This window comes from Passer montanus, unplaced genomic scaffold (assembly GCF_014805655.1).
Source record: "Passer montanus isolate IOZ18808 unplaced genomic scaffold, ASM1480565v1 scaffold9, whole genome shotgun sequence".
Taxonomy (NCBI): domain Eukaryota; kingdom Metazoa; phylum Chordata; class Aves; order Passeriformes; family Passeridae; genus Passer; species Passer montanus.
The window spans coordinates 8,322,252-8,343,348 of NW_024374367.1; the positions used below are offsets into that span (position 1 = coordinate 8,322,252).

The 21,097-nt window shown below is 59.1% G+C and overlaps 1 protein-coding gene across 8 annotated transcripts in view; it reads left to right on the forward strand.

Annotated features, from left to right (window-relative positions):
* USP19 (ubiquitin specific peptidase 19) overlaps positions 1-20,637 on the forward strand; it is a 20,864-nt gene extending 227 nt beyond the window's left edge. The window contains exons 2-28 of one of the 8 annotated variants that reach the window (XR_005630411.1): positions 3,737-3,981; positions 5,728-5,784; positions 6,881-7,009; positions 7,559-7,692; positions 8,004-8,411; positions 8,710-8,977; positions 9,106-9,262; positions 9,364-9,435; positions 9,950-10,065; positions 10,367-10,581; positions 10,862-11,063; positions 11,149-11,282; positions 11,473-11,631; positions 11,712-11,822; positions 11,991-12,101; positions 12,252-12,353; positions 12,565-12,705; positions 12,877-12,995; positions 13,243-13,380; positions 13,470-13,834; positions 14,491-14,601; positions 15,131-15,347; positions 15,667-15,819; positions 15,913-16,076; positions 16,156-16,334; positions 17,523-18,037; positions 18,166-18,305. Coding sequence is in view for 7 of the 8 variants with exons in the window: in XM_039734273.1 (XP_039590207.1) it covers positions 3,873-3,981; positions 5,728-5,784; positions 6,881-7,009; positions 7,559-7,692; positions 8,004-8,411; positions 8,710-8,977; positions 9,106-9,262; positions 9,364-9,435; positions 9,950-10,065; positions 10,367-10,581; positions 10,862-11,063; positions 11,149-11,282; positions 11,473-11,631; positions 11,712-11,822; positions 11,991-12,101; positions 12,252-12,353; positions 12,565-12,705; positions 12,877-12,995; positions 13,243-13,380; positions 13,470-13,834; positions 14,491-14,601; positions 15,131-15,347; positions 15,667-15,819; positions 15,913-16,076; positions 16,156-16,334; positions 18,166-18,399 (4,305 nt within the window). In the remaining variant the exon portion in view is untranslated. Of the gene's footprint in view, positions 1-3,481; positions 3,582-3,736; positions 3,982-5,727; positions 5,785-6,880; positions 7,010-7,558; positions 7,693-8,003; positions 8,412-8,709; positions 8,978-9,105; positions 9,263-9,363; positions 9,436-9,949; positions 10,066-10,366; positions 10,582-10,861; positions 11,064-11,148; positions 11,283-11,472; positions 11,632-11,711; positions 11,823-11,990; positions 12,102-12,251; positions 12,354-12,564; positions 12,706-12,876; positions 12,996-13,242; positions 13,381-13,469; positions 13,835-14,490; positions 14,602-15,130; positions 15,348-15,666; positions 15,820-15,912; positions 16,077-16,155; positions 16,335-17,522; positions 18,038-18,165; positions 19,301-20,386 lie in introns of those variants that run through there. The other 7 variants (XM_039734273.1, XM_039734271.1, XM_039734275.1 and 4 more) reach the window with 7 other exon arrangements.
* Positions 20,638-21,097: the final 460 nt, after the last annotated feature.

Here is a 21,097-nt window from a genome sequence, read left to right on the forward strand (position 1 = left end):
TATGGCGGCCTGTGACCGGCCCGAGCGGAGAGAACGTGCGGGGCGGCGGCAGCGGGGGCCGCGAGCGGGGCTCGGCAGGACGGGCCCAGCGCGGCAGCCCCGGGCAGCAGCCGGCGCGGTGACCTCGTGCTCTGCCCGCCGGGGCCGCTCACAAACACCGCTCACAGTGACACACACCGCTCACAGCGACACCGCTCACAGTGACACACACCGCTCACAGCCCCTGTGCCCTCTCTCAGTCCCTGGAGGCCGGGGGCTGCTGTCTGCACGCTCTCATCGCTATCCCTGCCCACGGCCGGCAGGTTGAAGTAGATGATTTTCAAGGTCTCCTTCCAGCACAAAGCGTTCTGTGGTTCAGAGATCGTCCCCAGAATGAGGGAGCTGGGCCTGCTGGGTTCCCCCCTCAGCAGAAGGCTCGCTGCTGTCACTGTGTGTTGGGCACACGGTGATTTCCACGTGGGTTGGAAGCATTTTGTGTGACAGTGCTGGCTTGAGTAGCTGCCCCAGGGGACTCTGTGCTTGCCCTGGCTCCACCCGTGTGTCAGGCATGCCCAGAAACTCAAGTAAAAGTCAAGCTTGAGCCTTGGGATTTCTGGTCCCTCAGGGGAGCAAGAAACAGAAGGTGACACACGTATTTGTGTACATGAGGGACATGATTCTGTTGGCTTGTTTAGGGCATGGAGGATCCCAAATGTCCGTGGAAAGATGATGCTGTTGGGATAGCCAACCCTCTCTGCACTACCCCTGGAGAGGCCTTTGTGCTCTGATGGGAGTGCTGATGGGGACAAGAACCAGGGAGCTCCTCCTGCCACGTGCTAAACCTGCCCCAGGCATGGGACACAAATTGCCTCTCACTGAGCACTTTCTGCTGTCCTTCCTGGTCTGGTGCTGCTCTGGGGAGGAGTGGCCCTTCTCCTTGGCCTCTTGCTCCCTTTCCTCTGGCTTGTCAAAATATTTGCAGTCTCGGCATGAGATGGGTTGGGAAACTGCTCGGGGGCAAGACACAGTTAGGAGAGAGCCGTGCTGGATCTGGATCTGGATCTGGTACACACCACGGCACAAAGGCAGGGAGAGCAGAGCATGGGGAAGCACTTCTGCTCCCTGCAGCAGCGTGGCCAGGCTTCCCTGGCTCTGGGGATTGAGTAAGGTTTTGTGGGAGTGCCCAGCCCATCAGGTGCTTCCCAGAGGTTCACCTGGCATCCAGCCAGGGCAGCCTTTCGCCATCTCTCCCCTGCAGTGACTCCTACCGTGCCAACAGGAGTGGTGCCAAAACCTTCGTGCACCCAGGGGCTGAACACGCTGCCTGTATGTGCGTTTCCTGGTGGCAAAAAGTCTCTTATTCACCAGTTCTCATCCCTGAGTAACCTGTGCTTTGCCTTCACTCCTCCAAAACCTTGGGGTGTGTGCAGCAGCCTGAGGCTGCCATCAGCCTGGCAGCTGGAACGGGCAGAGCTGCAGCCCCCTGGGTTCCTGCCTGCCCTGAGGAATAGCTGTCAGCAGAGCACCCACGGGAGCTGAGCCCTCAGCGAGGCCTGAGAGCAGCAGGCTTCTCCTGGAGGAGTGACAAGCAGGCATGCAACCCTGTCTCTTCCTCACCCCTTCTTGGGCAGAGGCCTGTCGTTTCTCAGCCCTCCAGGACCCTTCTCAGAGCTTGCTTTCAACCCTGCCCGGCAGTTCCCTCTGCCACCCCTGTGGAGGGGCAGGAAGGAGGTGACAGGGCCTCGCCCGACCCTGCATGAAGCAGTCTCTGCTTCTTGAGTCCTATTTCTCCTGGGGTTTTTACCCTGGAGGCAAAAGAAATACAACAAAAAAATGCTTTCCCATCTTTGCCAAGCCCAGGTGAGCTTCTTCAGCACCAGGAAGGATCTGTAGCCAACCTGTTTGGCTGTCGGTGGGGACTGGAGCTGAGTGACAGCATGCAGCTGGCATCAGAGGCCTGGCCTGGTGAATCACTGCCACTTTCCCTGCTGTGGGGGCCCTTCCCATTCCCTCTGCAGCCAGAAGTGCTTCTGCATCCTGGAGAGACCCAGTGAGTGCAGCAGCATGGGGCTGATGCTGCTGCCCTCCCACACTCTTTCAAGCTCTTTGGGGCTGATGCTGGACCCCGCTCAGCATCTCAGTCTCCAGGCCACTTGGGCCTCTCCACCGTGGGTGGCAGGAGTTGTCTGTGCCAGGCAGTTGGGCTGGACTCAGCTTTTCACTTGGCTTCAGTGGCTCTGGGTGGTGAGGGTGGGTTGGCCTGAAGAGAAGTGGTTTGGGTGCAGGATTTGTCATGGGGCTGGCTTTGCCAGAGCTGAGGGTATGACCAGACTGCTTTGCTCTCTGGAGCTCCTCTCAGTTTGTGGCTACAGCTCCACATTTGTGGCTCCTTGTTGCCCTGAACATTTCCAGAACACAAATGCCCTGGCAGCGTGGGGCCAGCAGCACAGAAGTGGCAGTGTCCTTCCTGTGTCAGAGTGCCTCCCTGGCAGGTGCCTCCTGCCACTGGCCGTGCCCTGCCCAGCAAGGGGTCTGTGCTTGGTCCGTGGCTGAGAGCAGAACAGGGTGTTCCCAAGGGACAGCCTGCCTCCCACTGATGGAGAGGCAGGCTCAGTGGAGCTGGCTAGGCCAAGGTGTTGCTGGGCTTGGCTCCGTGTGCTCAGATGGAGCCGAGCTGTGGGATGCGTGTGAGCGCTGCGCTGGGAGCTGGGGCGGGCAGCTGGCACCTGCGGCTGGGCAGGATCCCAGGGGCTGGGCCCGTTTCCTTCTGCAAACCCCTGCAGGCACTGCCAGGGTCAGGCTGTGCAGCCAGGGCAGTGAGGGAGGAAACCTTCCCAGCCCTGTGCTCTCCCCGCCTCCGTGGAGACACCTCCAGCGGGACTGTTTTCACTGGGTTGTTTTGGCTCTGCTCTCTCAAAGCCCTGAACACTGCAGGGGGACACTGACAAGTGTGCCTGGGCCAGCAGCTCCCAAAGCCTGTAGGGGAGCTGGCTTTGTATGGAGAGCATGTCTGCAAAGGGGGCAGGGGTGAACAACCTAAATGCCCTGCTCAGCCTACTCTCTTCCTGGGGCACGAGGAGCAGAGGTGTCCTGTTTCCAGGCCGGGCCCCGCTGACGCTGTCTGTAAACTGGCTGGGAGATAAATATTCAAGGTGCAGTCATGCTGGTTGAGTTCCCAGCTAGTGGGAGAAGGGGGAGGAACTCTCCTTTTGCCAGGGAGCTCTGCTCTCATCTGTCATGGGAGACTGTCCCAGGCCTGCTTCCTTCTTAGGGTGTTACTGGCTCCTATTCTGGTGCTGTTACACAGGTCACTGTTTGACTGAAATAGCTGTCGCTCCAAGCTGTGTGACAGGCTCCCCCAGTTGACTCTGGAGGCTCAGTTTTGCAGATCCAGGCCTCCTCATGTCCTTGCCCTCAGCTGTGTCTCGGGGTGTTAGCGCCAGCAGCTGCTCTGGGCCGTGTTGCTATAGTGGGAGCCATGAGCATGATACTTGCTTTCCAGGTTTTTAATGCGTGCCACATACTGAAGACCCCTGGTTGTATGTTGGGAGCTCTGACAAGCCCAAGCTTTTGGCAGTAAGCATTGTAGCAGCTGTGATGAGGTAGGTTTCCTCACTGAGCGCTGCCTGGGGCTTCCCATAAACACCATGGTGAAGGTCATGTAAGGGCACTGGCCCTGAGGCAAAGAGCGGATCCTGCTGCTGTTGGGCCTTTTCCACCTGCTCCTCCTGCCATGCTTGCTCTTTCCTCTCTTTAGGCCATTACTTCCTTGCCAGAGAGTTTGACCACAGAGAGTCGCCAAGATAGCTGGGCCAGGAAGAAAACGTCGCACCCCTGACCCAGACTCCATTACCGACCCCGGCGGGCTGTTTGTGTCCTCCAAACGGCTGAAAATGTCCAGCAGCACAAATGCCCCTGGCCAGAGGAGAACGTCTCGGGGCTTGGATGATGCCACCAACAAGAAGAAGCAAAAGGATCGAGCCAATCAGGAAAGCAAGGAAGGTGAGAGCCCCTGAGCATCACTGGTGAGCAGGCCCGTGGTGTCTGAGCCCCGCAGCCTGGGAGCCTCTCAGCCATCTGCTGCAGGATAAGCAGATTTGACTAATCACTTCCTGCAGCTTATGGTAACCCGTGTGATGTGGGATCTTCTTCGACACTGTCCTCCCTGGACCTGTAACCTCCTTCCTTTGGGCACTACTGAGCCCCAGTGATGTTAGGAAGGTTGAGCCTGTCGCCTTGTTAGCTGAAGTCTGGAGCTGGCCTTGGTGGTTGTTTCCAGACTCTGCTTTGGACTGGGTGTGATCTGCCCCCATCCAGTGAGAGTGGAACTGAAACCTGTGAGTGCTCTTGTAGCTGGAGGCAGCACTGCTTCTTTCCTACCAGTTTGCTGAGGCCAGATGTTGTGAGGGAGTGACTAGGAGTGCAAGGCCTGCGGGTGGGGCTGGTGCTTTAGCTTCTGAGTGAGAACAGGGTGTGGCTCAGGTGAAGCAGTTGCTGTAGAGTAATTCCTTCTGTAACTGTCATGTATCCTTTGACAAAAGTGATGCTTCGGGTGCAGGGAATGCCTGCGGGCAGGATGCCTGCAAGAGTTTCTGTGGCTCTGGGAGCTGTTTGATTTCCGTGCCTGCTCTGTTATAATTATTGTAACCTCAAAATCACAGGGTGTTTTATAGGCCAAGGTAATTGAGTCTGGGCAGGTGCAGTCCCTGATGTGAAATCCCACAGTGCAGAGCACAGCACTGCTTTCTCTTGCAGGGGAGGAGTGTGCCTCTGGTAGGGCTTGACTCTGCATCCTCTGACATGGAGGCTGTCTTGAGGGCAGCCAGGCTGCCCCTGTCCCCTCTGTGAGAGGTGGTGAGGGGCTGTAGATCCTCCAGGCAGTGCTACTGCCATGCTTCTCACGCTGCCAGCCCCACTGGCACTTTTGCACCAGTGGCTGTGGTGATCAGCAGAAGTTTCCTACTGGTTTGTAGCCAGTCAAGGGAGGCAGCAACACAAGTTTCCAAGTGGAGACCACTGTTCCTGTTGCCACTATTTCTCTGCTCCAGGAGAAGGTGCTGTTGCCTTGGGTTCCTTGCCTGGCAGAGTTCACTATCCTGTGAGGCTAGAGCAGGCCTGGAGACACTTCTGGCTGTTGGAGGTAATTCTGTGGGTAGCAGGGATTAGGTGTCAGGTCAGTTTGGTTCCCCACCCTGACCTGGAAGGAGGTTTTCAGATGTGGACATTGGCAGCTTGTGCAGGAATGGAAATGTTAAAGTGCAGCTGGGCCACTTGGTTCTCTGGTTACAGCAGAATTAGTTTGAGCATGACCAAACACCAGGTTCTTTCTGTCAGATCAAGACAGGACTCCTCTATATGGCTGGGGGCTGGGACCTGGTGTACTGAGCTGGGCAACACAGCTGAGCCTGGATGCCAAAAGCTCACAATGAGATGTGCCTCAAAAAAGCAGTGCCTGCATGGTGCAGAATTGTTGTGTTGCTCCCACTGTTTAGCCTGGGGCATGGTGGTGTGGCCCAGAGCAGCTGTCCTGGCACTGACCTGCTGCAGTGCAGCAGGCAGGACTCTGGGGAAGGAGAAATGTGAGAAAGCAGAGGAAGGAGGTGGGCAACACGTGCAGGATGAAAGGCCTGGACATAGATTCAGGGTAGAAAGAGGTGAAGTGTGAAATATTCAGCATCAGCTTGCTGGCCTGTGTTGTGAGGTGACAGAATGACAGACCTGCCTGCGCTCTGCTTCTCTGCCCACCAGTGTCTCGCCCTGAGCTCGAGCAGGCTGAGACTGCCCAGGAGAAGGACTCAGAGGAGGGTAAGTCGAGGTGTGTGCCAGCTGTCAGTGCATGGCCATGGAGTGCCCTTGCCAAGGGATCTGAAGCTCTCACCTTGTTGTCCAGTGCTCTGGCATTGCGCAGAGCTAACATGAGCACTCCCTTGCCTCAGTGTTTATCTTAACAGTATGTGGCCTTCCCAGGGGTGGAGAAAGGCTGTCTGCAAGGAAGAGGCCCTGGGTGTGTGGCAGGCTGCTTGCAACTCAGGTGTCACAGTGCCACTGAGCACAGGCCTGGGACGCCTCACTGCTGACACCTGCTCTGCTTGTTTTTGTTTCTGAGGAGGACATGATGCTGGGCTGGGAACATCCCGAGCTGTGTCACCTTGTGGGCAGTGCTGACTGGTTTCTGTCTCAGTCCAGGCCTGCTTTGGGGACAGAGTAGGATGTCCTTGTGCCCTAGAGGTAGAACAAACCTGATTGATATCAAGGTGATCAAAATCACTTCCTTGTGTTGAAGACTTCAGGGCATCAAAGGCCACACCCGGAGTGTGGCAGGCACACAATGGAAGTTCTGTCTGCACCAGAGTATCACTGCTGCCCTTTTTTCTCACCTGTTACAGTGTACTTGCCCCCTGGCCAGCCTGCCCATCTTTCAGCCGTGTTAGCCACGCTCACCTGGCAGGAGTGCACTGCTTTGATGGTTGCAGCGGGGCTGCTTGGTTTGCATATGCAAAGGGGAAGTGGCAATTTCTGATTGTGGTCAGAGTCCACCTAAATCCCCCAGAGTAATTCTGTGGCTTCCTCGTTCCTTGGGAAAGCAGTAATTGCTTTGTTGTTGGCAGGAACCTCCCTTTCTTCCCAGCTGCCACTGCTGCTTGTGGTAATGCCAAGAACAGCGCTGCCTTTCTGATCTCTCCGGTTCCCAGCGGGATTCATCTGCCCTGCTGCAACATGTGTTCTTGTTTGTGGCCTGTCTGATGAGGGCAGGTCCCTTTTAATTGATGATCATGGTCTGTGTTCCCTGCGGTGACCTCCTTAACTGCGTGTGTGTTCAGGCTTGTGTTCCCCAGCCAAGGAGTGGGCACTTCAGGCTCATTCCCCAGCAAGTGGGTGACACTTCCCTCCCTTTTCCTAGAGCTGCTGCTGGACTGGAAGCAGAATGCCGATGAGATCATTATCAAGTTGAATTTGGGCACTGGAGCTCTGAAGGCAGAGGATGTACGTGCTGATTTCACTGACACGGACTGTGTGGTCAGACTACCAGGTATGGGAATGGAGCAACTGCTGCAAGCGTTTATGCGTTGGGATTTGGCACAGCTCTGGGCCAAGCACGGGGTTGCTGCAGGCAGACATCAGACCTTTCCCTCAGAGGCAATGCCCTGCTCTCAGCTGGCACACACTCAGGCAGCAGACAGGGACAATAGGAGAGCATTGTAGAGCTGGGGAGGGCAGGAGCTGGCCTCTGTGCCAAGTGAACAAATGTCCACGGCCGCGCCAGGGCGTCTCTGTCCCCTGCTTGCTGGGATGGCTGAGTCAGTCCCGGGTATCCTTTGGAAAAGTGACTGTGCCCCTGAGGGCGGGGAGGCCCAGGGCCTTCCCGCTGGGAAGAAGGCCAGCCAGATGTACAAAGCAAGTTCAGGGAAGCTGGCTGGAGCCCTGGAAGGCTCCTGGGGTATGGTGGCAGCCTGCCTGCAGCCTTCTTGGCTCTGAATGAGTGCTTCCTTCATCCTGGGGGCAGGTGAAAGGGGGCTGTGGGTTAGGTGACAGCTGCCTGGAGCAATGCCTGAGGTACTGGTTCCCCTCTGCTTTACAGACGGGCGCCAGTGGAGCTGTCAGTTCTACGAGGAGATAGAGGGCTCCTGCAGCAAGATCCAGTGCAAGAAAGGCAACTTCCTACAGCTTGTGCTACAGAAGAAGATCCCTCTCCATAACTGGTCTTCACTTCTGGTAAGGAGGGAATGATCTGTCTGTTAAGGGAACTTGTGGAGCCCTGGGGAGCTGGGGTGAGCTCTCAGCTCCCTGCTGTTGAGCTGCCCAGGGAGCAATGTGGGGCATGTCCTTCATCTACGTGCTGCATGAGCCATCTGTCACTGTCCCAGGGAGTTGTACCCCTGTTTCTGCCTGCCATGCATTCCCAGGTTCTGGAGTAGAGTCCTGGTGCATTCTGGGAGGGGAGAGTGAGTGTGAGGGGTTGACAGGGAGCCTGAAAGATGCTGCTACCTGAGTAACTTCCCACTGTGCTGCATTGCTTTTTACAGAAAAAAAGGAAAGATGGATCCAAAGAAGTGGCCAAAGGGGCTGCATGCTGGGAGAACGGGAAGGAGAAGGCTGCTTCTGCAGAGGTGACCCCTGAAGAGCCGAGGGCTGAAGGCACAGAGCCACCAAGATCCCGGCGGGAGCCCTCCAACCCCAAGCGCGCTCCAGGAAGAAGCGAGGCCCTGGGAGGGAAAAGCCCAGCCAGCCCAGGGACACAGAGTGGCCCCAGTGCCAAGCGGGCAGTGTACCTCAAAGTAGCTCCCACGGAAGAGGAGCCGCACGCCAGGGTCTCCGGGGGCACAGAGCCCAGCAAAGGGCACGGCGGGAGGGCTGGCAGCCGCCGCAACGGCAGAGCCAGCCAGGCCGACACGCCTGCGGCCCTTGCAGACCTCGCACTGCCGCTCGAGAAGGTACCTGGGACCTGGCTGCTTCCTCTGCCCTGCGCAGGGGATGGAGGACCCATCCCTGCTGATGAGCATGAGGTGGGCTCTGGGATGCTGAGGGCTGACAGGAGGACCTGTGGTGGAGGAGAGGGTGAAGTGAGGACCCTGCTGTGGAGCTAGTGGGGCTGAGCTGGCGTGGGACGTGCAGGGGAAGCAGGTGGTATGGAGCTGTGCCTGCCTGGCTGGCAGGAGCCACAGTGGGTGGGCCAGGGCAGCTCAGAGGTGACAGTGTCTGTGTTTCACTGTGTCTTTTCTGTATTGAAAGGCTGTGGTTTTGGCCAAAGAGACTGTTCCTGTGGAGATGCCGCCTCTCGCCGCTACCACAGAGGTGCTCCCCCACCGTGTTGCCACCTGTGTTGAGAAGAGAGTCCTGCAGCCAGGCAGCCCTACTGAGGCCTTGCGGAGCCGGGACTGCCTGCCTGTCCTGGGAGAGAGCTCAAAGGCCATCCCAGTGGCCACCCCTCCCATGGGCAGAGATGCTGAGAAGAGGGACTGGTCCAAGGACGACGTGGCTTTGGAAGCAGCAGCTGATGGTGAGTGGCCAGAGCCTATGGGGTGAGCCTGGTCGGGAAGGTCCATCTGCTCAGGACCTTTCCTGGGACAGCTTGCAACCCCAACATGCAAGGAAGGTAACCTCTCTCTCTGTGGTTTCCTTGCTCAGAGCCTGAGCCTTTTGTAAGCCTGACCTTTGTCAAGAATGACTCATACGAGAAGGGCAATGATCTGGTGGTGGTGCATGTGTACGTGAAGGAGATCCACAAGGAGACATCTAAGGTGTTGTTTCGGGAGCAAGACTTCACACTAGTGTTCCAGACAAGGTACAAGTTTGCCTCAGGATGATGCCAGGCTGCTGCAGAGCTTCTGATTGCAGCTGGGCTACTTGTTTGTTCACCTCTGCTCACTCCCAGTTTCTCTGCAGTGATACAAACTTCCTTCGTCTCCATCCTGGCTGTGGGCCCCACACGGTGTTCCGGTGGCAGGTGAAGCTCAGGTATGAGTCCTGTCCTTCTAACCCACACCAGGGCAAGGGAGGTGAGAGTGCAGAGCTGGAGCAGGAACCAGTCCCATGTGATGGTTCTGTACAGGGAATGCTCGTTTCCGCATCTGCAGGTTTCACTTACACCATGCTACACTGGTGCCCTGAGCCTGGTCTGCCTTGGCTGTGTGCTCGCTTGCAGGGGAGGAAATCCAGTGTCTCCTTGCCTGCAGTTTGCCCCAAGCTGTTCTAGAGCTCTTGGGGACAGAGCCAGACCAGCCTTGTGCCCTTTGGGTAGGATGTGCAGCAGGAGAGAGCCAAGCACAACGGTCTGTCAGAAAAGGGGTGTTCTGTGTGCTCAGTGTGGCCAGGCTTGAGGGTTTCCACCCTGCTTTTCAGGGCTACCTCAGCATTAGTGCTAGCAGGGGCCCTACTGCTTGGAGGCCATGGGTCTGGTGTGCAAAGGCTTTGGCATGTGTGAGGTTGCTGTGGGGTCTGGGGCACCTCTGACTTGCTGCGTGCCTTGCAGGAACCTTATTGAGCCGGACCAATGCACGTACAACTTCACGGTGTCTCGCATTGATGTCTGCCTGAAGAAACGCCAGAGCCAGCGCTGGGGGGGGCTGGAGGCTCCAGCCACACGAGGTCTGCACCCTGCCTTCGTGTCCTGCCTGCCTACTGCAGTGGGGCATGGGCCCTCCTCACCACTACCAGCTGCCAGCTGGTGCTGGATCCTCTGGCATGGAATGGTGGGGAAGGAGAGGGGCTGAGTGGGTGCGGGTGGGAGGGATGTGAGGCAGGGTGTGAGCCAAGTGATGAGGGAAGGGCACTGCTGTTTCCCTTGCTCACGGGTAGGAGAGAGCCTGGGCAAGTGTGGACTGAGCAGTTCAGCCCCAATGTGTGTGTGGTGCTGCTAACCACAGGCCCACCCTTCCCCCTTTTTAAGGTGCAGTGGGTGGTGCAAAGGTTGCCATGCCTACAGGCCCTACCCCTCTGGATAAGAACCCTCCGGGCAGTAACCAGCACCCCCTCTCCAGCAAGGAAGAGGCCCGAACCAGTGACAAAGAGAAGCCACGTGTGGAAGATGGGGCTCTGGATGGTGTGGCAGCCCGTACGGCCCCAGAGCACTTGGCAGTGAAGCAAGAGCCACACATTCCTTCGGTGAGTGTGGTCACACTGGGTCTGACCTGGATAGGGGAAAGAGAAACACCACCTCAGTGCCACTCTGGAGACTGAAGTACTCCTGGAGGAGGGGGTGGTGCCCCTCAGTCATAGTTGGCAGGACTGGGGACAACTGTTGGCCTGTCTGTGCCAGTCCAAGTGGGAGATGGTGTGATGGCTCCAGACCTCTCTGGGGTTTTCTTCGGCTTTTGAGTTTCTCTGGCGTTCCCAGAGAGAGTCCCTGAGTGCCACACCCTCACACCTGTATCTGCTTTGGCAGCCCAAACCAACATGTATGGTGCCACCGATGACACACAGCCCGGTGAGTGCCGAGAGCGTGGAGGATGATGAGGATGAGGATGAGAAGAAGAAGGTCTGCCTGCCTGGCTTCACGGGGCTGGTGAACCTGGGCAACACCTGCTTCATGAACAGCGTCATCCAGTCCCTGTCCAACACTCGGGAGCTGCGTGACTACTTCCATGGTGAGCCCACGCTAGGAGCCCAGCAGAGCTTGACTACTTAGATGAGGAAGCCAGCAGCCACCCTGAGCTCCTGCATTTCTTACAGATCGGTCCTTTGAGTCAGAAATCAACTATAACAACCCGCTGGGGACGGGTGGACGCCTGGCCATTGGCTTTGCCATGCTGCTCAGAGCACTGTGGAAGGGCACACACCATGCCTTCCAGCCCTCTAAACTGAAGGTAGGGCCCCTGGCATTAGTGCTCAGCAGGAGCTGCTGTGGGTCCCCAGCATTCCTTTGTGGGCACCTGGCTGCCCTACAAATGCCACAGAGAGCTGTGGGTGTGGGTGGGTGCAGCCAGGGTTTGTGCATGGGGCAGGGAGTGCTGCCAGAGGTCTGCGGACCAGCCCTGACTACTGTGCTCCCCACAGGCAATTGTGGCCAGCAAGGCCAGCCAGTTCACTGGCTATGCCCAGCATGATGCTCAGGAGTTCATGGCCTTCCTGCTTGATGGCCTGCACGAGGACCTCAACCGCATCCAGAACAAGCCCTACACAGAGACTGTTGACTCGGATGGGAGGCCTGATGAGGTGAGGGTGTTCCTCCCCCAAAGTCACTGGGAGAGCAGCCTGGGTGGTTTGATAAGGTGCTAAGCCCTTTCTTCCTACAGGTGGTAGCTGAGGAGGCTTGGCAACGACACAAGATGAGGAATGACTCGTTCATAGTAGACCTCTTCCAGGGCCAGTACAAATCCAAGCTTGTGTGCCCAATGTGCTCCAAGGTAGGGCAGCCCTGAAGGTTCTGTCCCTGTCCTGGTTGTGCAGAAGTTGGCTCCTGTGAGCCTACTCAGAGAGCACAGGTCACAGGGCAGGGCTGGGTCTTGGGTCCACTGGATCTGCTGCTCAGCCACAAGCACGTCCCACAGCTGAGTGTGTTTTTGTATCTGCAGGTGTCTATTACCTTTGACCCCTTCCTGTACCTCCCCGTGCCCCTCCCACAGAAGCAAAAGGTGCTGACTGTCTACTACTTTGCAAAGGAGCCGCACAAGAAACCAATCAAGGTAGAGGATACTTTCTACCCTGAGGAGGGAGCCTAAGAAGCTGCCCCAGGCAGCTGGTCATGTGCCAGCCAGCTCAGCTAAGCCGTGTGTTAAGTAAGGACCCGCTTGCCTTAGTGTGGTGTGACTAATGTGGCACTTTCTTGGTGGCAGTTCCTCGTGAGTATCAGCAAGGAGAACTCCAGTGCCATGGAGGTACTTGACTCAGTTGCCCACAGCGTGCGTGTGAAACCAGAGAACCTGCGCCTGGCAGAGGTGAGAGTGCTGGCCAGGTACCTGCTCTGGAGGGTTAGGCCACCACAGTAGGGCCTGGGGGTGCCCATCTTGCCCTTGAGAGGTGGTGAGCTGAGCATCCTTGGGCTGCTGCTCTTCCCACAGCTCACTGTGAGGCTGAGGTCTGTGCTCTCTGAGGAGAGGACACACAGGGCAGCCCTCACACGGCCATGCTCCACTGCTTTCCTGGCAGGTGATCAAGAATCACTTCCACCGCATGTTCCTGCCATCTAACTCACTAGACACAGTCTCGCCAACGGACCTGCTGCTTTGCTTTGAGGTGCTGTCCCCAGAGCTGGCCAAGGAGCGTGTGGTGGAGCTTCAGGTCCAGCAGGTAAGAAGACACATTGGGACTACTGGGAGGGATGCAGGAAGGCTGAGCACTGAGCAGGAGGGGCAGAACTGCACACGAGGGCAGTTAGCTACAGTGAGCATGGATGCCCAGCGAGGCTGCCTTGTCCTGCCCAGGTGCCCTTCCCTGTCCAATGGGTCCTTTCTCCTGCAGCGTCCGCAGGTGCCCAGTGGCCCTGTTGCCAAGTGTGCAGCCTGCCAGAAGAAGCAGCTGCCAGAGGATGAGAAGCTTAAGCGCTGCACGAGGTGCTATCGAGTTGGTTACTGCAACGTGTGAGTTGGCTTGGTGCCTGGCAGGGATGGAGGGTTTCCTGCTGTGAAGGGCTGGATGGGAGAGCTCTGCCTGCTGGGAGGAGGTGGGATGGGTCTGCCCTTTGGGATGGAGCCAGCTGAACTCCTGGTGTTCCCCTTGTCCGCAGCTCACTCCTCTGGTGCTGCACTGCTCCTTCCCAGGCTGTTCAAGGATGCTGAGTTCAGCAGGGGCTGTATGTATGTCTGACATGCCATGTATGTGTTACAGGTCATGTCAGAAAACACACTGGCCAGACCACAAGGCTTCGTGCCGTCCTGAGAACATCGGTTTCCCCTTCCTCATCAGCGTGCCCGAGTCCCGCCTCACCTACGCCCGCCTGGCCCAGCTGCTGGAGGGCTATGCAAGGTGAGAGTCCAGGGAAGGAGGGTGCTTCTGCCCCAGAGCTGAGCTCAGCCCCGTGTCTGGCCAGCTCTAACTCCCACCTCCATGCCCAGGTACTCAGTCAGCGTGTTCCAGCCTCCATTCCAGTTGGGCCGGATGTCACCGGAGCAGGGGCTGCAGCCTCTGCACTCGGACAAGCTGGAGCCCCCAGCCAAGAGCAGCTGTGCAGCAGCCACCTCTGCCCCCGAGCTGGGAGATGGGGACAGGGTTTCCAGCCTCCCTCAGGAGCCCCCGCTCTCGCCAGCTGTGCCTGAGCTGCAGCCAGAGATGGGGGATACTACCACTGTCCGGAGCAAGGTCCTGACAGCCAGGAGTTCCCTCCTGAGCTTGGATTCAGGGTTCTCTGAGCACATGGAGTCGCAGGGTGACAGCTGTTGTGAGAAGGAGCCATCCTATGAGAGAGCCCTCAAACCAGAAGGTAAGAGGTGCTGGAGTGCTGGCTGTGTCTATGCCAGAAGCTCGGGCAATTCTCCCTCCTTGGGATGACCTCCCAGCACAGCATCTCTTCTCCCCTTGTGAGCTTGATCTGGAGATTCTTGGGAGCACAGATGAGGCCATGGGAGCTTTGTTTTGGCACTCTTGCCTCACCTGAAATGCCTACCTTCCCACGCTCTGCCCTGCCCTGGCAAAGCCCAGGGTGTAGAGCAGAGACCTGATGAGCAGAGAGGCTGGAGTGCTGTGTTGTGGGAGAGGTGGGAAGGCAGGGGCTGGCAGAAGTCCTGTGGGAGCAAGGCAGAGCTGGTGCAGGCTGAGCCCCTGGGGGCTGTGAGCAAAGCTCTTCTCTCGCTCTGACTCAGCTGCATGGGACCAGCCTCTCGCTCGGCTGCCTGGCTGTCACGTTTCCAGACACTCGTCTCAGGATGGCAGCAATGTGCAGTGAAGGGGCAAGGCAGGCAGAGGAGCACAGCTTGCCAGGGGCAGGCGCCTGCTAAAAATAGTCAAGGACACGGGCACGTGGTTGTGTCCCTTCAAGGCCGTAGCATGTGAGGTGGGGGTGGGGGCGCTGCAAATTCTTGGCCCCTACGCAGGGCAGACAGGCAGTGCCACCACAAATCTGTCTCTGCCTATTCACAGCTGCCATCCCTGGGTACCAACACACTCCAGACTCGCTGAGTGCCCGCGCCACACCGTTCTACATCACTAAGATCGATGCTGCCAACCGAGAGCACAAGCTGGAAGATAAAGGTGAGCCAGAGCCCTGTAAAGCACCACCTTCATCCCTTACAGCCTCTGACAGGGTAGTGGATCTGCCTGGCCAGGGTGCCAGAGTCTGCCTGGCACAAGATGAGCCCAGGTGTCCACACTGGACAGTAAAAGCTGCATCTGACAGGGGAGGGAAGGGCTCTACTGCACAGATCCTCTGTATAGAAGCTCTTCTTGGGCATGACATTCCTGCTCTCCTCAACAAATAGGCCAATTCCTTCCAACCTCCTCTATTCTCAGAGGGTCTGTAATCTCTGGGTCACCTCTTAGTTTGAATGGGAAGCCGACACCGTGTGCTGGTTGTGAGGGTGCTGCTGATGAGAGGGCTGTGCTAGTGTTGCACCCTGCAGGCTGAGTGGCTCTGCATGATGAGCCTGGCCAGGGGGTATCTGTCCCTTTCTGGCAGCACTTTTTGATCTCTGTATCTAGCTGTGATGGGCAAGATTGCTCCAGCAAGGTGGCCTGTTCCAGCCTGGTGGGGTAGGTGTGTGAGGTCTGTGCCCCTTCACAGGTGACACCCCCCTGGATCTGACAGACGACTGCTCCCTTGCCCTGGTGTGGAAGAACAATGAGCGCCACAAGGAATTCGTGTTGGTAGAATCCAAGGAGTTGGAGTGTGTGGAGGATCCAGGCTCAGCCAGCGAAGCAGCCCGGGCTGGCCACTTCACCCTGGAGCAGTGCCTCAATCTCTTCACGAAGCCTGAAGTCCTGGCCCCAGAGGAAGCGTGGTGAGGAAGGCAGCAGGGTGGGTTCCAGCCAACAGGCCCAGACAGCAGCAGGGGTTTCCCAGGAGCTGCCCAGGCCTGCACGCTGTTTCTACTGGCAGCCAGGAACAATGGGCTGGCTTTCTCTGTGCACTCAGAAGGGCTAAGCCAGCAGGGAGTAAAGCTAGTGCTCTGCAGGACTGTACTGGCCTGCCCTTGACAGAGGAGGCTGAGCCCTCCCACCTACCCTTTGCCAGCCCTGCATGTGGGGACCCTGGGGCTGAGCTGGGCTGCAAGCACTGAGGCTCTCCCCATGCCAGTAACGAGCACACTCTTCCCCCAGGTACTGCCCCAAGTGCAAGCAGCACCGTGAGGCTTCCAAGCAGCTGATGCTGTGGCGGCTGCCCAACGTCCTCATCATCCAGCTCAAGCGCTTCTCCTTCCGCAGCTTTATTTGGAGGGACAAGATCAATGACATGGTGGACTTTCCCGTCCGGTGAGAGCCCGGGGGATGGTGTGCCTGGCTTGGCCCTGCCTCTGCTGACCTCCAACCAGCCTGCATAACACTGATCACTGTATCTCTGTGCAGGAGCCTGGACCTGAGCAAGTTCTGCATTGGTCGGAAGGGTGAGCAGCAGCTGCCTATGTATGACCTGTATGCTGTGATCAACCACTATGGAGGCATGATTGGAGGGCACTACACAGCGTACGCCCGCCTGCCCAACGACAAGAACAGCCAGCGCAGCGACGTGGGTGAGCATCTGTCACCCCGCCACCCCTGTGCTCCTGCAGCCGTCACTTGCCTGCTTGCTTAACCCTTCCTCCTTCTCAGGCTGGCGGCTCTTTGATGACAGCACAGTCACCACCGTGGATGAGAGCCAGGTGGTCACCAGATACGCCTATGTCCTCTTCTACCGCCGGAGGAACTCTCCTGTGGAGAGACCCCTGCCAGGGCATCCCTCAGACCACCGCGCCGAGCGCACCCCCTCTGCCGAAGCTGCTGCCAGCCAGGTGAGCACTCGCGTCCCTTTCGCCACTGTTGGAGCCACAGAGCCTTGAAATGTGCTAAATGTGCTCAGGGGCCCACATACAGGGCCCTGCTCGTCTTTACCTGCACCCACAGAGCCTGGTGCAGCTGTGGTGCAGTGCCTGTACCCCTTTGATACCAAAGAGCTTGCGCCAGCTGGGCATTGGAGCCTTGTTCTCACTGTGGGCTTGGGACAGTCCCCGTCCTGAGGGATCACAGGAGAGCTGGTTTCCATCATCAGTGTGGAAGTGCTGATAGGAGGGCACTGGAAGAGGAGGAAGTGGGGCACAGCCTCACTGGGGTCTGCACTGAAGGACTGGTTGTGAGTGGTGCAGTAGGATCTGGTTGTGCCAGGGAGCAGTAAGAACTTGCCCTCCGGAGCCACTTTCAAGGCAGGGTGGGGAACACTTTCTGCTGGGGCCCAACTCAGGGCCAAGCCAAGTGCAAAAAAGGTAAATGCCAGTGCTGAGCCAGAGGCCTGGCAGCCTTCACAGGGTGCTGTAGAGAAACCTGCCAGAGCGAGCTCTGTTGCTGGGTGGCCTGGGAGGGAGGGACTGGGGGTGGGCCAGACAGCAGGGTGCTTTCAGAATGCAGTGGTAGGGAATGGCTGCACTGATCTTGTGAAAGTCAGGAAGGCTGAGGCTGGTGTCCACCAGACCCCATGCACCATTGTGGTGCAGATGTTCCCTCCATGCTCAGCACCTCTGTGGGCCCACAGAGGCTGAGGACAATGCTCAGTTCATCTCTAGCATGACTGCACATGTGTGCCCAGAGGGGCCCTTCTGGCCTGGCCTCCCTGCCCCTCTGGCTCATCTTCCCCTTGACCCAGTGCTGGTCAGGCATCCCAGCTCTGCCCTCTTGCCTGGGGACAAGCTCTCTGTCTCTGAGGCCAGCGGGGCTGTCTGGCATGTTGGTGTCTGCCTGCCTGGGCTGTTCCTGCCTTGCGTGCGTGTCCTGGAGCAGCCCCACTCACTGGGGGCAGCCTGAGCAATGAGAAAGCTGCACTGCTTTTCATACACTGGTGGTGAGAGGCTTCAGGGACCGAACTGGCACTGTGGCTCACTGAGTGCCCCATGGCACTGGGTTTTATCAGGTTGCTCTGTGGCACTGGGGCTCATTGGGCCCCTGGCAGCACAATTTCCCCTGCAGTAATGGGATGCATTGGATCCCAGTGAGGCTCAGCAGGTCCCCGAGCACCCTGGACCCACCTGCACCCTCCATGGCACTGGGTGCCCTCCAGAGACCTGCTCCCTGACTGGCTGCTCTGCATGATCACCGCCATGAAGGGCCAAGCTGTGGTTGGCTGCCTGTGGAAAACCCTCCTGGAACCTGGGCTACGATTGGTTGTCAGAGCATTCCTACCCGCCAAAGCTGAGCTGTGACTGGCTGTTCTGGCACTGTGCCTCCTGCTGCCGCCGCTCCAGCTGGCTCTGGATTGGCTGTCATTTGAAAGATCCTGTTGGGATCACAGAAGCTGGGCTGTGATTGGCTGCTGCCTGCTCCCCTGCCTCCTGGACCCACCAATGCAAGTGCCTCTGCTCCGTCGGGATCCAGCTGCTGGCTTCACTCCCTGCAGTCCCGTGAAGACCCTGCCCGGCAGCCGCCCACGCTCCCTCCCAGAGCCACCCACCGGAGCCCCACACACCAGAGACCCAGAAGAGCTGCGGGGGCGGGCGCGACCGCGACGGTGCTGCATGGGGAGGCGGGCTGGCTGGGCACGGGGCTGGGCTTGCAGGCAGCCGCCTGCCCCGGGGGATGGCAAGGGGTGTTGCCCGTTGTGTTCTCCAAGTGCTGACGCAGGTTTCCACATCGCAGGCTTCTCTGATCTGGCAGGAACTGGAGGCTGAAGAACAAGAGCTGCAGCTTGAGGCACCCCAAAGGCCTGCAAGAAACTCTTGGAGGCCCTGTGGCCAGAAGCGAAGTCCGGGCACCCCTCAGCACCCAGATGAAGGCTGCGTCAGATACTTTGTCCTGGCCACCACAGCTGCAATTGTGGCTCTCTTCCTGAACGTCTTCTACCCGCTCATTTACCAGCCCTGCTGGAGATAGGCCCAGGCGCGTGGCCAGCTGCGGGAGCAGGGCCGCCAGGGCACGCGCCGTCCTAGGACGCTATGAGACCAAGACATGAGGCAGCAGGACAGAAATCGCTGGGAAACACTCGCCAAGGGAAACATGGGGCTGTCGGCTCCTGTCTGTCTGCTCTGGCATCTCCTGTGCCAGCTGGCAAGCCTGTGTGGCCAGCCTGCTGCTTTGCCAAGGCACAGCCCAGAACCAGAAGCTCCTTTGCCCTTCCTTGCTGCCCACTGGGAGTGGGGCAGGCCTCAAGGCTACCTGCTGCTCAGGAAGGGACGTTGCTGCTGCAGTGTTGCTGGAGCCTGGGAGCCCTGTGGGCGCATCAACCATCTCTGCTTGGCTCCCAAGAAGAAAGTGGAGACCTGCCGGGAGGCTGCAGCGAGGGCAGGATGCCCTGACACGGGCCCTGGCTGGCCACCTCTCTCAGCTGTGCTGCTGCAGGAGCCTTGAGCTCCCCCGGGGCTGGGGCTACCCACGGTCCTTGGCCAGCCCAGTCTGCCCTGCTAGCCTTCTGCTGAGCCTTCTGGTGCCAGCTGCCCGTGTGCTGGGAGTGTGTGTGCAGCACTCCTGCGCTGGGGCTGGATGGGCTTGTCACCAAGGGCTTGTCTGCTTCCCTGCTCAGCCCCAGACAGCTCCTGGGGAGCCTGGCAATCCAGACTGAGGTGCCCGTGGTGAGCACCTATCTCTGTGGGTCACTGCCTCCCACCAGTCTGTGGGGCTGTGTGCTGGCACCGTCAGGGGGAGTCGGTCTCTTCAGGGCAGCGTGGTGCAGCACCTCGTTTGCGAGGATACCAGCTGCCCGTGCTGTGGGAGAGGCATGGGGCCAGGGAGTAGATACGGCCATGGTGCGTTAATAAAGCCAGGTTTTCCAAAGAAACGCAGCATTCCTGTCCTGTGTGCTGGGACTCCCACACAGAGGCGAGGACTCCACACTGGGGTCACCTGAGGCCACTCTGTGACCCAGCTGGCACCAGGACCATCCCTTGGGCTTTGCTGGGTGCGTAGTGCACCCTGTGTGGCAGCAGGCTCAGGGGAGAGCTCTGCCTGCCCGTGCCATGGGGCACAGGCTGGGCTCCAGTCCCAGCTGTGGCGTGGAAGCCTCACGGGACACGTGCAGGGCGTGGGGAGCCCAGCAGGGCCAGGAGCAGGCACTCCCCGGAGGCTGGGACACAGGCTGCCACTCCACCGGTGTCTGACATTGAGACGTGTTGCCCTTGGCTGAGTGTGCCTCAGGCAGCTCTGGCGTACTTGGGCGTGAGAGGTGACTTCAGAGCCCTGTGACTTTCTTTTCCGTCTCCACTTGTGTTCTGCTAGCAGTGCCCTCAGCTGGCTCGGGAGGGATGCTTTGCAGTGAAGGGTTCATCTGCATTTTAGACCGGGGCCTGAGCTGGACTGCCCCCTACCTCTGTCCCACACCCCTCCTCCACGTGCTGAGGTTTACTCCCCTCCCCAGCAGGTCCCAGCCGGGGAGCCCGGCAGGGCTGTGCCGTGGTCATGAGGTGCCTGTCCTGGAACAGTCGCCTCATTGTCTGCAGCCCTGGGTCTCAGCAGCTTCCCCCGCTCACCCACGACGCCGGCCTCGTGGGTCTGAGTCAGTGCCCGGCGCCGGTGGGCTGACCTCTGCTCCGACTGGTGCTGGCACCCCAGGCTTGGGGCCCACAGGCTGCTGCCTGCACCTGCCTGCCCTCGCCGGCGGTGGGTGGCCGGCAGCGAGGCCTGACAAGGTGCTCTGAGCCCTGGAAATCCCCTCTGGCCCTGCTCTGTTCCTCAGACCCCCGGCAGGCACTGGCAGCGTGCCTGTGGCCGTCGCTGCCGCCCGTGCAGGGCTGTGCTGAGCAGCCCCGGGGCAGGAGTGCTCGGGGCTGTGTCCCCCCCGGGCACCTCTGCATTCCCCCGGTAGCAAGGGAGGGAGCTGGGTGGGCAGGGTGCAAGTCTCCCTCTCATGGCCACCTTCTGCTTGCAGGGACTGCCCCCGGTGCCGTTCGGATCCGGCCTGGCCCCCGAAGGAGCCCCGCCGCTGGCTGCGGAAGGCCTCCCCGAGCGCTTTGCCAGCCCCGCCGAGCGCCCAGCCCCCTCCTACAGCAGCATGGAAGAAGTCGACTAGGGTGTCATGGGGGGCCTGGCCTGGGGGTGTGGGCCAGGCCAGGCACTGGGGGGTGGGGGGATGGGGGGAATCGGGGTTTGTCCTGCGCTCATTAAACTCTCTGAACTCCACTCGCCTCTGCTGCCTGCTGTCCCTTGGGACCCTCTGCCCCCTGGTGAGTCAGGGCACCGTGTCCCCGGTGTGCTGTTAGGACCCCCAGCGCCCTGCTGCCGCAGGTAGCCTCGTGCTCCAGTGTTCCCTGGTGTGACTTGGTGCTCACTGTCCCCTAATATCCCTCAGGGACCGGTGCCATTGCTGGGTGCACTCCACAGCAGCGGTGGGGACACCGTGTTCCCTGGTGCCGGCTGCCTCGTGTGCTCTGCTGCTGGCTGCACCCTGTTGTCTCGTGTCCCTGGTGCAAATTCTGCCGCTTTAGAGCCTCGTGTCTTCTCCCTGCCCTGGTGCTGGTGGGGCAAGTCCCGGAGTTGTAGTGCCTGTTGTGCGCTGAAGTGCCTCGTCCCCCGCTGCCTGTCTTGTCGCCTGCTGTCCCTAGCGCTCCGCTCCCCGGTGTCCCCGGGCGTGCCCTGCTGC